This window comes from Ambystoma mexicanum, chromosome 1q (assembly GCF_040938575.1).
Source record: "Ambystoma mexicanum isolate Mex_15411 chromosome 1q, UKY_AmexF1_1, whole genome shotgun sequence".
NCBI classification, from domain to species: Eukaryota; Metazoa; Chordata; class Amphibia; order Caudata; family Ambystomatidae; genus Ambystoma; species Ambystoma mexicanum.
The window spans coordinates 554927542-554942264 of record NC_090922.1 but is presented as its reverse complement, the minus strand read 5'-3'; the positions used below and the strand labels follow the sequence as shown (position 1 = coordinate 554942264).

Here is a 14723-nt window from a genome sequence, read left to right as displayed (position 1 = left end):
ACATCACATAGAACCAAACTTTGCCTATTGACAGATGTTTCTGCTTGACTGCATCCCTGTTAGACATTGACCAATGAAACAAGTAGCTGACTTTTTGGTCCAGGGGTACTCTTCCCCCAATGTCACAAAATAATCCTTCAAGTAGAATGTAGTAGGCAAAGGTTAAGATTCATGGTGCCCTTCTCTAATGTAACTCACAAAAGGGACAATAAGAGTTGTGTAACCCATTCCGATTTAACAGTGTCTGATGATGTAAGGATCTCACAGGCACAAAATATGACATCAGACAACCAGGTTTACCACATCTCCCGAGCTGAAACCACACCCCTTATCCATCTGAAAGGATCAGGGCAAAAGTTTGATACTAGGGGAACATCATTAACTAGGACTATCCAGTCCCTAGCCCAGCTCATGCGAAGGTCAGACTCAGAGATCTAGAGCAAGCCCTGTAAAGACAATCCATCACCCACTGGGAAGGCCAACAAGAGAAGAACATCTAGTGCAATTGGAATAGATCCATTCAATGGCATTGCAGGCCAGGGGCCAGATTACAGAAACATTTCACCGTTGCAAGTGCAAAGTTGCACGGTATCAGCACTAGGGCAAATTTTGCGCTATTTTTAAAAACAGTGCCACACACTAGAAAACGACTGCACCATGACAAGGGCAGTTTGACTTATTAAAAGCGCCAGGGCAGAAATTGCCCTAGTGCAAAAAAGATGCATTTTCACTACTTTATTGCACCAGGGCGAAGTTTGCCCTAGTGCTAATATGGAATGGTATTAGCACTAGGGCAAACTTTGCCCTGATACAAAAATGCATCAAAAATGTATCTTTTTTGCACTAGGGCAATTTTTGCCCTGGTGCTTTTAATAAGTCAAACTGCCCTTGTCATGGTGCAATCGTTTTCTAGTGTGTGCCACTGATTTAAAAAATAGGGCAAATTTTGCCCTAGGGCTAATACCGGGCACGTGTACCGGTGCAAAGTTTCTGTAATCTGGCCCCAGGAGGATGCTTCCACTCTGTCACTGATTGACATCACAGACATAGGGCCTCATTACAACTCCGGTGGTAGCCGTGCCGGCAAAAGTGGCACGTCTGCCGCTGGAGTTGCATTTTTACTGGCACCCACGAATGGGCAAGAACCGGTTCATGCCGAGTTCGGGGGACCCGGTTATTGCCCATTCATGGGTGCCGCCAATGAGGGACTCCCCATCCCCATTCGGCCCCATAGGGCTGAATGGGAATGGGACGTCGGATGCACCGGCACCATTCAGAATAGTGCCGGTGCATCCGACGTGCTGTGCTTGCGGGTGCCACTCTGCCCTCCAGGTCAGACCTGGCGGGCTGACAGGCACCCACGAGCACAGCTCGTAGTATGGCGGTCCAGGAACTACGGTACTGGCATGCGTACCTGTACCGTAGTTCCCGGACTGCCATGCTTGTAATGAGGCCCACAGACTCTCCACAAAATTGGAAGTCTTCGACAGGCCAGACTCTGCAGCCACGTTATCAGTGCATAGCTCATAAAGGCTGCCTCTGTTGCTGGCCGATTGATGGTGGCAAGGCAATGTAGCAGACTCTTAAAGACGGTGACCCGCTACAGATGATGCCGAGTCCAGCTCTTGCAACATGTACCAAAGGGAGGGACTCATAGAGGCCAGTGTCAGGACATAAAAGAAAAAGAAGAAATTGAAGAGTGGCCATGTTGTGCAAAATGGTTACATGGACGATACCCAAGGAGGACCGAATCTACGTGCATGGTTACAGGGACGTGGGCCACAGATGACTGGCACGGCAGTATGTGCATGGGGAAGGCAACACAAGATGCCAGGCTCTGCAGCATGCTCACAGGAACGGTGACCAAGTGTGCCAGGTTCTGCAGCCTGCTCACGGGAAGGTGACCAATGATGCCAGTCTGTGCAGCATGCTCATGGGGGAAGATGACCAAGGATGACAGGCTCTGTAACATGTTCATAGGGAAGGTGGCCAAGGATGCCAGGCTCTGCAGCATGCTCATGGGGAAGGCGGAAAAGGATGCCAGGCTCTGCAGTATACTCACGAGGAAGGTGACCAAAGAGGCCAGACTCTGCAGTATGCTCATGGGGAAGTTGGCCATGGGTGCCAGGCTCTGCAACATGGGGCAGGGATGGATCACAAGGAGACCAAGCTCTGCAACATGCTCACAGGGAAGGTGACCAAGGATGCCAGGCTCTGCAGCATGCTCACGGGTAAGGTGACCAAGTATACCATGCTCTGGAGCATTCTCATGGGGAAGTTGACCAAGGGTGCCAGGCTCTGTGACATGGGACAGGGGCAAATCACAAGGAGACCAGGCTCTGCAACATGCTCATGGGCAAGGTGACCAAGGAGACCATGCTCTACAACATGCTCATGGGTAAGGTGGCCAAGGAGACCATGCTCTACAACATGCCCACGGGGAAGGTGAACAAGAATGCCAGACTCTGCAACTTGGGGCAGGGCTGAATCCCAAGAATGCCAGGCTCTGCAACATCATCATGGGGGAGGTGACCAAGAATGCCAGACTCTGCAACATGCTCATGGGAAAAGTGGGCAAGGGTGCCAGGCTCTGTAATAGGGGGCAGGGACGAATCCCAAGGATGCTATGCTCTGCAACATGCTCATGGGGAAGGTGACCAAGGATGCCAGGCTCTGCCACATGGGGCAGGGATGAATCCCAAGGAGACCAAGCTCTGCAACATGCTCACAGGGAAGGTGACCAAGGATACCAGGCTCTGTAGCATGCTCACGGGTAAGGTGACCAAGTATGCCAGGCTCTGCAGCATTCTCAAGGGGAAGGTGACCAAGGGTGCCAGGCTCTGCAACATGGGACAGGGGCAAATCTCAAGGAGAACAGGCTCTGCAACATGCTCATGGGGAAGGGGGCCAAGGATGCCAGGCTCTGCAGTATGCTCATGGGGAAGGTGACCAAGGATGCCAAGCTCTGCAGCATGATAATCTGGAAGGTGACCAAGGAGACCAGACTCTACAACATGCTCATTGGGAAGGTGAACAAGAATGCCAGGCTCTGCAAAATGGGGCACTGCTGAATCCCAAGAATGCCAGGCTCTGCAACATCATCATGGGGGAGGTGACCAAGGATGCCAGACTCTGCAACATGCTCTTGGGAAAGGTGGCCAAGGGTGCCAGACTCTGCAATATGGGGCAGGGACGAATCCCAAGGATGCTAGGCTCTGCAACATCCTCATGGGGGAGGGGACAAAGGATGCTAGTCTCTGCAACATGATAATGGGGAAGGTGACCAAGGATGCCAGGCTCTGCCACATGGGGCAGGGATGAATTCCAAGGAGACCAAGCTCTGCAACATGCTCACAGGGAAGGTGACCAAGGATGCCAGGCTCTGCAGCATGCTCATGGGTAAGATGACCAAGTATTCCAGGCTCTGCAGCATTCTCATGGGGAAGTTGACTAAGGGTGCCAGGCTCTGCAACATGGGACAGGGGCGAATCGCAAGTAGACCAGGCTCTGAGTTAAGTGTAACATGGAAATGACCACGCGTGGCCCAACTCTGAACCCAGGGTGGCATGGTAGAGGCATGGAAAAGCCAGGTTCTGCAGTCATTGTGACTAGGCAGAGGACAGCAGAGGCCTCAATCTGCATTTAATTTGACAGTGAAAATATGCTCTAGCACCTTGAAGCGTATTAGTGCTAGATGGAATTACCAATAAAATGTCTCAGGCCAAATAACTGGACCGACTCAAAGAAGATGGTAAAATACTGCTTTTATCTCAATGAAGGAAATCAGGGTTAATCATCATTCATCAAATTGATTCATGCATGATTACACTGTCTTTGTTTATATAATGCTAGATGCATCATCTATGACGTCATTCCTCATGGCATATTACAAAAACCTATTGGGGGGTTGTATTGGATTAGGGGAACATGTCTACATATAGAATACATGAGTGTTAGTCTCTCATTGGCAGTCCCTTGTCTGTAAAACACACCCTGAGCTACTTCTACATACGTAGCACACTTATTACAGAAAAAAATATGCCAGCAGGATAATACTTGCAACATTGTATGTAAAAGTGCACAGCCGGCTTTTCTGATTGGTTGGCAACCGAAATCCAACCTTGGACATTCGGCTCGCTAGCAGCACGCATATAGAAACGAAACCCAAGTGCTTTTAAGATACGTCAGCTCTTCCCTTGTTTTCCCAATTGCTCTACCCTTCTACCCTTTTTCATTAGTAGGCCTCATGCCAGTGTCCTCTGTTTGAAGATTGACCTTGCCAGTCTGCACTGTCCTGGAACATTCAAGGGAGTGTAGGCACACCATTATCTTTGTTTCAGGCCCAGTGAATAGCCCTTGTTTGTGAGCTATTCACATGTTTAAGAGACCACAAATTTGTCAATTTCGACAGTGTATTTAACACTATTTGATTTCATTAAACTGGGTGCAGTTTCTCCTTTTGGCTTTTAGAGACTTGCTCACTCTATTCCATAGAAACTTTATACACTTTTAATTGTCCAGTACTTGGCATCTGTAAATGGTCTTGTTCCTCCTAATCTTGAGAAATAGGTCCTTCGCACATGGTATGCCAGTTAGACTCCCTTTTTACTTTGCCTTCAAATCTTGAAATAGCATCCTTGGTCCTAGGCCAATGTACTCTTTTATTTTCCATGGAAAAAAAGCCTCTTCATCGTCTTTTCACTTGTGATGCTGGGGTCGTGTTTTGAGGTAGCTGGGTTGATTGACATAAGCCGTTGTCCATCTTATTCTAACGGTCGTCCAAAATGTTGAATGTTTCTATGTGTTCTTTCTACCTTGTGTTACGGCGTATTTACAGTTATTGATCAGTGAGTCACTTCATACTTTTTTGTGTTTATGATTATTGTATCATTGAGCAAATGTATCTCTTAGTGCTCCAATTACATCATCATCCTTAAGTATTTTCATATTGTTTCAACATAGGTTCTCATATCTTCTTTATAACATTCTTTTACTGTTGTCACACTTTGTTTTAACGTACATCCATTCTGTTCATGGCTGCATTTCAACAGTTCAGCAAAGGGCTTCCTTCTTGGTAGCTTTCCTCCACTATGACAGATTGTGGGTACACTCTAAATGGTTGCCTGGGTGCATATTGCCTCTCATATACTCTACGTGGTACAGGAATGTTGCAAGGATTCGTGCACAGGTTCCCAATTGTGACTCATTGTCTGTCATTCCAATGAGACAGTGCTAAGGGGGTGGAGACAAGGGAGAAGGTGTCCACCTGCTCCTCTACAAAAAGATAAAGAAAGTCCAGGAAGAATAAAGGGGGAGGGGTAGATCCAGTAAATCTAGCCTCTGCAGTCAGTGTGACAGGAAGGAGACCTGGTAAGGCCCTCCAGCCAGTATGAGAAGGGATTCAGCAAGGTTCGACTCTTCAGCCAGTGCGAAAGGGGGAAGATCTGGCGAATACAGCCTCTGCAGCCAGTGTGACTGGGAAGAGACCTGGCAAGGCCCTCCAGCCAGTGTTACTGGGAAGAGACTTTGGGCTGGGTGATGCAACTCTTTAGGCAGTGTAACAGGGAAGAGACATGGGAAGGATCTCCAGCTAGTGTCATAGGGAAGAGACCTGGAAAGGGCTCCCAGCTAATGTGATAGGGAAGATACCTGGAAAGGGCCTCCAGCTAGCATGACAAGGAACAGACATGAGAAGGCCTTCCAGCCAGTGTGACAGGGTAGATACCCAGAGAGGCAAGTGTACACAGCCAATGTGGAAGGGGTGATCCAGAGAATCCAGCCTCTGCAGTCAGTCGGACAGGGAAGAGACCTGGCATGGCCCTCCAGCCATTATGAGACTGAAGGGACTCAGGGAGGTCCGACTCTTTAGCCAGTGTGGCAGGGAAGAGAACTGGGAAGAAACTCTAGCCAGTGTGACAGGGAAGAAAGAGAACGCAAGATGCATTTCTCCCTGCACTCTACAAAATACTGAGATATGAGCAAATCAGGGTTCTGAAAATGTGTCAAGACCGAAAGATCAATACTGTACGATATTGATGCAGTTTGTATGTGCGATACATTTGATTTTAACTTTGTTAACAGTTGTTAAACGTATCATCCTAATAAAGTTGCTTTGAATTTGATTGGCTGACCTCACCTCAACCTTCTTCCTGCTATAAATGGAAGATCTTTGATCCTATTAAATGAGGCTTGGATTTTTTGAGTGGAGAGGAAGTGCTGACACCATGTACAGTAGTGCAGAAATAGGCTTGCAAAGTGCCTTATTTGGACCTTACTTCATACACACCTATCGATAGTTTGGAGATGGAATAAGGATACTTGGAGTGTACACACAGCGGTGTCGCTAGCTCTGGAAAAGATCTGGGGTTACGCCAATGTCGGGACTGTTGTGACTCGGGGCTAGCTAACCTTTTAATTTTACCCCTGAGCTTCTATCATGGCTACAACCAAAACACCAGGGGCTACTGCCCCCTCAGCGCCACCCCCCTTAGCAACACAGACGATTGTGTGATATAATGGGAACACTGTAAGAACCCCATAAATACACATGCACAAACCCATTGACGATGGTGACAATTGGGTAGAGGCTACAGCAGAGACACGCCATTTTGAGAACAAGACACTAACAACTAGATCAAGCAAATACAAGCAAACATGAGGAAATGGGTTTTAAAAAAAATGTATGAGCATTATCAAACACCCCTCTCTCTCGTTCTACCTCTTTCTCTCTCTCTCTCTCTCACACACACACACACACACACACACACACACACACACACACACACACACGACAGTGGGACACATGACACTTCTTGCACTTTCTCACACACGTACACATGTTCATACGGCACTTAGAACCCTAATCACTGCATATATGTGAAACAGTGAACTTTAAACTGTGGGGCTGCCCTGAAGGATGTCCAGAGGGGGGAGGGCGTGAGGCTCTTTCAAAAGGTAGTACGTTTATGGCTGTTAATTAAACATGTAAACAGCTATGGCATATGATGGGGGGCACAGCAACAATATTTGTGCTTAACGGGGGGGGGGGCTCGGTACCAACATTTCTACTCAAGGGATGCTCGGCATAAAAAAGTTTGAATACCACTGATGTAAAAGGGGATTGGGGTACTAAGTGCCTTATGAACACACAGAGACATACAAACACACACACAAATTGAAGTGGCGATGGAGAACACCCATGCACACCACTCGTCAAGGTGGCAGCCATCTTCTACGTGTGTTCTCCCACAGAAGCTCTGAGTGAGATGGAGACAATAATCATAATAGAAGCACACTCGCAAGAAACTACAATACCCTCTCCACACTCACTAGAGAAAATGGGGTAGCTCTGGGCGTATTAGGAATTCCCTCAAACCAGCCCCCACTGGAGGAGATGGGGGTTTCATGGTGATACTAGGAGCACTGTCGCGCATATCCACTCCAGGAGATGGGGGCGCCAATCATACTAGATGTGCCCACACACACACACACACACACACACACACACTGTATTTGTCTACCTCAAATAAGTATGTATTTAAGAGTTTGAGTTGTTTACCATGAACTCAGCTTATTAAAGGGCACCAATGCCAGGCTTGCTCCAGACTCCTTCACAGAAAGGTGCATGCAGCAGTGGCAATGCCAGGAATGAAATTTAGGAGGGGCACAGAGGGAGCCACAGACACAAGTGGGGGGCCCACAGACAAAAGTATGGGGTGCGCCTATAAAAGGACAATGTGTGACATCAGAAGCACTCCTACAGAGAATCGTTTGTGCACACCAACTGCTACACCCCACTGCACCTCCCCTCCCATCAGAATATCAGACTATGGAATATAGGCACTAAACCATTAAGTTACTAATTACCCATGTTGTGTTCTACATTCTGATTGGAGGGGCTTCTCTTGGCTGAAGGGGGAACTTAACAGCTCTTCATTGTTGTGCGGCAGTATTGATTGTGAGCCTGTGTTTGTGCTGTGCAGGCAGACACAGCACTGCAGACAGAACAGAGAAAGAAGCCAGGCTGAGGTAGGGGGGACTAGAGGGGGGGCAGGATTTCAGAGGAGGAGCACGCCACTCCCCCCAACACCTCCCTAGCGACACCCCCCTAGCGACACCACTGCGCGCAGAGAGGAAGTATTAAGCTGGAAATAGAGTATTTTCTGTATCTGGACTGAATCCACAAAAGACAGGTTCTCCCATGTGCTCAGGCCAAACAAGCAGGCTACTGCGCAATTTGCCACAACTTCTGTTAATTAAAAAAAAAGCTTTTCCAGGCAAGGGCCCAGGATACATCCTTGTATGGCAGGCGTTGGAGTGAAATCACGACACAGCTGCCAAAAACCAGAGTAGGTCAAACCAGGACAGGTGGCCGCCATAGACACATTGTGTTATGCGAAGTGGCACAAACGACAGGCATAGGCACTTCACACGTCCAAACCAGAAAAGGTGGCAGCCATACACAACTGGTCTCGTACAAATCACAGGTGGTTGTGCTAGACAGGTGGTCTCGTACCGAGTGGCACTGGCCCAAATAGCAGGTAAAGAAATTGCAACCACCAAAAACAGAGACAGATGAAGCCCTGGACAAGTGGCCTCACATAAAATGACAGAAATAGCAGCTATAAACTGCAACCATCGAAACCAGGACAGGTGAGAGCAATAGACAAGTGGCTTCATACAAAGTGGCACAAATAGCAGGTATAGAAACTAAAACCAATCAAACAAGGACAGGCGAGAGTGCTACACAATTGGTGCCTTGCAAAGCAAGAGACAGAGGTCAGACATAGATCCTTAAACCACGCAAACCAGGAGGGGTGACAGCCCTAGACAACTGGTGTCGTACAATGTTGCGGAAATAGGTTCATGTTGTATGGCTTTATTTTGTGCCAGAACCCTACGCTAGTAGTTGAAGAGCACCTAGAGCAGCAATAGACTGCAACCATCCAAACCAGGTCATGCAAGAGCCCTGAACAATTGGCGTCTTTCAAAATGTTGAAAATGTGAAGCACAGACACTGCAACCATCCAAACCCAGACCAGTAGTGGTCACCATTAACACCGACATTAACCAAACCATGGCAGGTGCTATCCCTAATGATTGCACAGATGCGGGCAGGGATTTCACTAGCCCTAGGCATTGGCACTATGGTGGAACCCCATCAAACCGGGAAGTGGGTGTCGGTCCTAGAGAGAAATGTCATCCAAAGCTGTATCAGTGACCTTCCTAATCATGGGAAGCATTGTACATTGTGAGAATACCTAATCAGGCCAGGGTGAAGACAAGCCTGTGATTGTTGCCCATCTTTGAGGAATATCTTGTACCCCTGCCGTGCTCCCTGACCTGGTTAGCAAATGAAAATTGCCAACAAATTTGACAATGTTTGCTCTCACGATCGAAATGACGATCACGTGGGAACTAGCTATGTATGTGTGTATGCCTTTATATCTTAGGTGTATTCAATGTCTGTTAAAGCCAAGCTACCTCTTCTTCTCCCACCATACAGAGCGTTTTCCACACCTCCAATTACTTGTGCCAGGCTTTACAACTCTCACTATGTGTCTCTCACCTGGCACAGACAGTGTTTACTCTTCTTGCACGCATATCCTCCATATGCACTGACCGTTCTGAAACAGGACCAAAGGCCACTCGTCAATGAAACCTCTATGGTGTAGTCTCCCAGGCGGCATAGAGTCAGGCCACTGAATCGGGGGCCTAGGCCGGACGGTCCTGAGATAGGAGAATACCACTGTGCTTCCTTAGCACCTCAGAAAGTTCATCCTCCCATGGACCCCGATATCCTTTCCCTTCCCGAAAGTGGTGGGCACTTGGTACTACTGTTCTCAGCCCACCCACCCCCCGCAACCCCACCCCCTCATGCACTATAGCTTTTGGCGCCCAGAAGGAGAGAGCCAGACAACAGGAAGAGCCTGTCCACATACAGAGACAACATTGGGGAAAAGAGAGAGCTGAATATCTTGGACTTCTCTGTCCTGGTGCCCTTCTCACTGTGTTGAAGCGCTAAGTTCCAACCAGCTGTCAGACTCCGATTCTTTTCACTCTCCACCTAATTTATCTCCACAAATCACCACCTCTCTATTCACTCGTTTCTTTTTGTCTTTTCCCACCTCTCCCCCTTCACTTTCTCTAATTTCCCTTACACACGTTTAAGTGGCCTGACGGCGATGCAACAAACACTTTGCAGAATAACCACACACTGGATCCATCAAGAATGGACAGAAGCCAGTCCTAGACTGGAAACCTACACATTAGCACTGCTTCTTTAACTAAAGATGGAGAAAAGTGTAGATGTTTGTATTTAGAGACTAGATGACCTCCTGCCCTGCACATGCCTTTGCTCTTTACCAATTTTCTCCCCCCAAAACCCCGTGATCAGGATATTAGTGTTTCTCATCAAGAGAAACATTGCTCGTCCATGACAACATTATGCTGCCCCCTCTGCTAAGTTCTGGTTACTTCAGCCATTGCTGCACCCACCCTCAATTATGAGGGCAGACTTCACTTGGGCACTGTCATCTGCCCGACCAGTATCTTTTGGTGTGCACACCTCTGAAAATACTAGCTCAAGCATTAAAAAGCATGAGTGCATACCTGCCCTTTGAGTGATCTTGGGATCAGCTCAGAGCCAAGAAGACACTTTGGTGATAATTGCGAGATCCTTCAACCCTATCACAGAAAAACTGGTCCAGTAGAGATACTTAAGGCCACACAGATCCGGACAGTCTGCAACCATAGTCTAGCGACCCCCACCCAATCCCCTCCAATCATTACTGATGATGCGCTAGAGACTGCAAGAGCCATGCATGCTCTAGAATACTGGGCCCATACAAATCATGGGATGAGAAGCTCTAGAGACCATCAGAGTGATCCCATCTAGGAGAGGTGCAAGCTCTAGGCTCCAACAGAGCAGTTCCATCCAGGGGAGGTGGAAGCTCTAGTCTCCAACAGAGCAGTCTCCTCTAAGGGAGGTGGACGGTCTAGGCTTCAACAGAGAGGTCTCGTCCAGGGGAGGTGGAAGCTCTAAACTCCAATGGAGCCGTTGTGTCCAGGGGAGGTGGAAGCTCTAGTCTCCAACAAGGCAGGTTCATCCAGGGGAGGTGGAAGGTCTAGGCTTCAACAGAGCGGTCTCATCCAGGGGAGGTACAAGGTCTAGGCTCCAACATAGAAGTCTCATCCAGGGGAGGTGGAAGCTCTAGAACGCTAGACCCACTGAAACCATGGGAGATGGAAGATCTAGAGATCACAATTGCCATACAATCCAGGATTGGGGGAGCTCTAACTTACAGGGATCACATGAAAAACCAGCTATGGGATCCAGGGTCCCCAACAGAACCATTCAATCCAGGAGAGGCGGGAGATCTGGACAAATTGACTCACAAAAACCATGGGATTTGAAAATCTAGAGACTGCAAGAGGCAGACAATCCAGAAGAGGGGGACTCTAGAACATAGGGCACCCACACAATATGTGATTGGTCCACTAGACACTGTAGAGGGTATGCAGTGCAGGAGATGTGGACGCTGCAGAACACTTGGCCCAAACAAGCCATGGTAGATGGAAGATCTAGACATAACAGCAAGCCAATCCAGGATGTAGAAGCTCTATACCCCACAAGTGTCAAACCCGGGATGTGGCAGCTATGGTAAGTTGGGGCCATGCACATCAGGAGAGGCAACAGTGCTCAACTGCCTGAGCCATATAATCAAAGACAAGTGGCGTCATTGGTATCAAACAAACCCTCACACATATCATCAGTCCCGGACCGCTGGAACGATCCATATCAATGGGGGCAAGAGCGATCAGTCATAGGCAATTGACCCATTCAAAGTAACATAGGTGACAGCCATATACAGGATCAAAGCAGCACATGTGTCATCCCTATTTTGCACCAGCCTGTGCCAAACCAGGGCACGTACGCACTCTAGACTGCACTGATCTGGGTCAAACCAGGACAGTCTTTGACTGCTCTTGTCTTGGCCAATCCAGAACAAGCAGCAAGGCTATACTGCCATCATCGGAGTCATCCCAGGACAGGCGGAAGTCCTCGATTGACTCCCATTGCAGCAGGATACATTCCCCAAGAGCTCCCATGCCTCAGGTAGGTGCCATTGCATGCAATAGGCCTACTTAACAGAGCAGCATGCACATCACGTTTGGAAAAATCATTGACCTTAATAATTTGATTGTTTTGAAAGATAATTTTACCAATCAATTGTTACCATTCAAAACCCCTAAAAAAAGTATACTTTTGATGTGATGAACTATTTCACCATCCTTATATTTAATATAACACATTTCCTTCCCAGAACCAAAAAACGCTTTCTTTGCAATATGCAAAACAAATGTGTATGTTATTTGGAACTGATTTGGTTTTGTAACTCTACAGCAACAAAGGCTTACTCATTCTGTACTTCAGTCAATAATTTGCGAAACATGCTTTTCAAATGTATTTGGCAATTCTGCACTACTTGGCAGACAGCCAGAGCTCCAGGGACTCATAAGCTGTAACACGGAGGTAGGTGCTTCCCCCTCCTGTCTGAGTTGTAACCCCTTGTGATATGAGTTGCCCGGCTCGTTTAAGAAGGAAAATGAAAATGCCTAGCTAATCCTCACCTGTGTAGAATGCTTGAGGACGCGTGTACTCATCTGGGTAAGAAGAGTATTTGCCCAAGTGGGTGCAGCCATTGGTGGGGAGTTCAGGCTGGGCGCATGCTTCTCCTCTAGGTTCTTCCTTTACTCCTAGGGTCCCATTTCCCTTCTGGCCATCCTCCACCTTGGGCACTTTGTCAGTAGGTTGTAGGGTCTCCTCACTGGCCTGGACGGCATAACGCCGCTTGCGAAGAGGCAGAGAGTTTTGAGACTTCTCAACGCCTTTTGGACCCTGTGAGCCCTCCATCTCTGAACTTCCGAAGGCCCGATGAGTGACCGCTGGCTCCTGAACAGGGGACAAGCTGTCGTGAGGTTGCCCCAGGGGACTGACAGTTTTGGGGCTCTGGAAGCCAGGGCGGTCGCCGCAGTGTGGTGACAATGTGCCATTGATGGTGGGCACTGGGCACACCGATCTTTCCTGGCTTCTCCAGATTTCTGGTTTCTCATCTGGGATTCCCATGGGATGGAGGGCACTTCCTTGTCCAACTGAAAAGGCTGTAGAGGGCTTTCTGTCCATGACACCATCATGCTGGGGGCCCATTGAGGAAGAGGGATTGAAAGCAGACATCCCTATTCCGCTGTATGGTGCAAAGGGATCCCCATGAGGACGCGGCAGCACGCAAGGTCCTGCCAAGGATCTAAAGTAGTTGGACTCGGGTGACCTGACCCTAGGTCGACTTTCTTCAATACCTTTCCCATCTTGGACTTGGCTGATCAGTTTCTGCGCACCCCTCTGCCAATGACCAGCCTCCGCCCTATTGGATGGCTCCATGTTCCTCTTTGTCCGGAGATCCAGAGGAGATGCATCATCCCATTCGTGGTCCCCTTCCATCTTCAGAGGTCCAATGGCTCTGCGTTCCCACCAGCCCGTGGGAACGTCCGAGTGGAAGGCGTCCAGTATCATCAACGGAACAGAGTAGCCAGGCAGGGGCAAAAGAACGGATGAGACCATGCGGAAACTCAGCGGCAGCAGAGCGTTTGCTTCTTCTCTTCCCTGTGAATCACCTCAGGTACAAGGGTAATCCGAGACTAAGGTCATACTTGGAAGAACACCCAGCTGCAAACAACACCCCTTCAATATGTCCATGTGCTATGCCCTGCCTGTCTGCACCGTCCAAGAGGTCCGAGTGACTCTTTATATTGAATCAGGGATCACCTGAGTCCTGGGGGGTCTTTGATAATCAAGTTTGTCTGATCTCAGGGGGTCACTGTGGTCCTACAAAGCCCTGGGGTCAACGTTCCACTTCAGTCGTGGTGCTGAACCCTTAGGTGCAATTTAGTTGCTGAATGCCTGTGCAGTCAGAGGTCTCCCCAGTAGTGGTGGTTTCAGGGCCCCGAAGTGTCTCGGTGTTTCAGGTGGTCGCCGCCCCTGCTCCTCTGAAGTCAGTCCCCTGCAGCGTACTCTCGAGACCTGGGGACGTTGTATTGCGCGCGCTGCCAGTTGAACAGTCTGTGCAGCAGCAGCAGCAGCTGTGTCTGAGGGACTTCCCCTGGCCTTCTGGTGAAAGACATGGGAGGTACTTCTGCGGCAGTACTTCCCTGAAGGGGAGTTCCTTCTGTTGGCTCAAGTCACGCATGGGAAGGAAGGGCGGCTGCGGGCCTGGAAGGACAGCTTCCCTCCTGATCCCCGAGAGGCTGCCGGTCGCCCCTCCCATGGGGCAAGGCCAGGTCAGGAGCCGCCGTCTGAGTCAGCGTCTCCTCATCCCCCCCTCCTCCTCTCTCGGAGTCCCCGACTCCAGACCGGGTAGGAAAGGCCCCCCCACCCCAAGCTTCGCAGAAGAGTAGGGGGCAAAGACCAGCATAGTGCAGCTCACCAGTGACGCCAATCTCCACCCAGGATCTCACCTGGGGCAGGGTTCGCCTTCAAGTTGCATGTGTGTACAGCGCACTACCAAGCACGTACGCAGGCGCTCACATGTACAGTACGCGGTTCACACGGGTTCACATACGGGACTGTGCGCGTAGGTATGCAGGTACGCACCCACTGACAAACATGAACATGCGCGTACACAAAAGAAACGTTCACAGTCACACACACGGATGTGCAAATACAC

The 14723-nt window shown here is 49.1% G+C and overlaps 1 protein-coding gene across 1 annotated transcript in view; it reads right to left on the bottom strand.

Moving 5' to 3' along the window:
• Positions 1-14452, bottom strand: part of BCL3 (BCL3 transcription coactivator) — a 147411-nt gene extending 132959 nt beyond the window's left edge. Inside the window, exon 1 of the mRNA XM_069640993.1 lies at positions 12634-14452. Within this exon, the coding sequence (XP_069497094.1) occupies positions 12634-13621 (988 nt within the window). The 5' untranslated portion in view covers positions 13622-14452. The remainder of the gene's footprint in view (positions 1-12633) is intronic.
• Between the last annotated feature and the right edge of the window lie 271 nt (positions 14453-14723).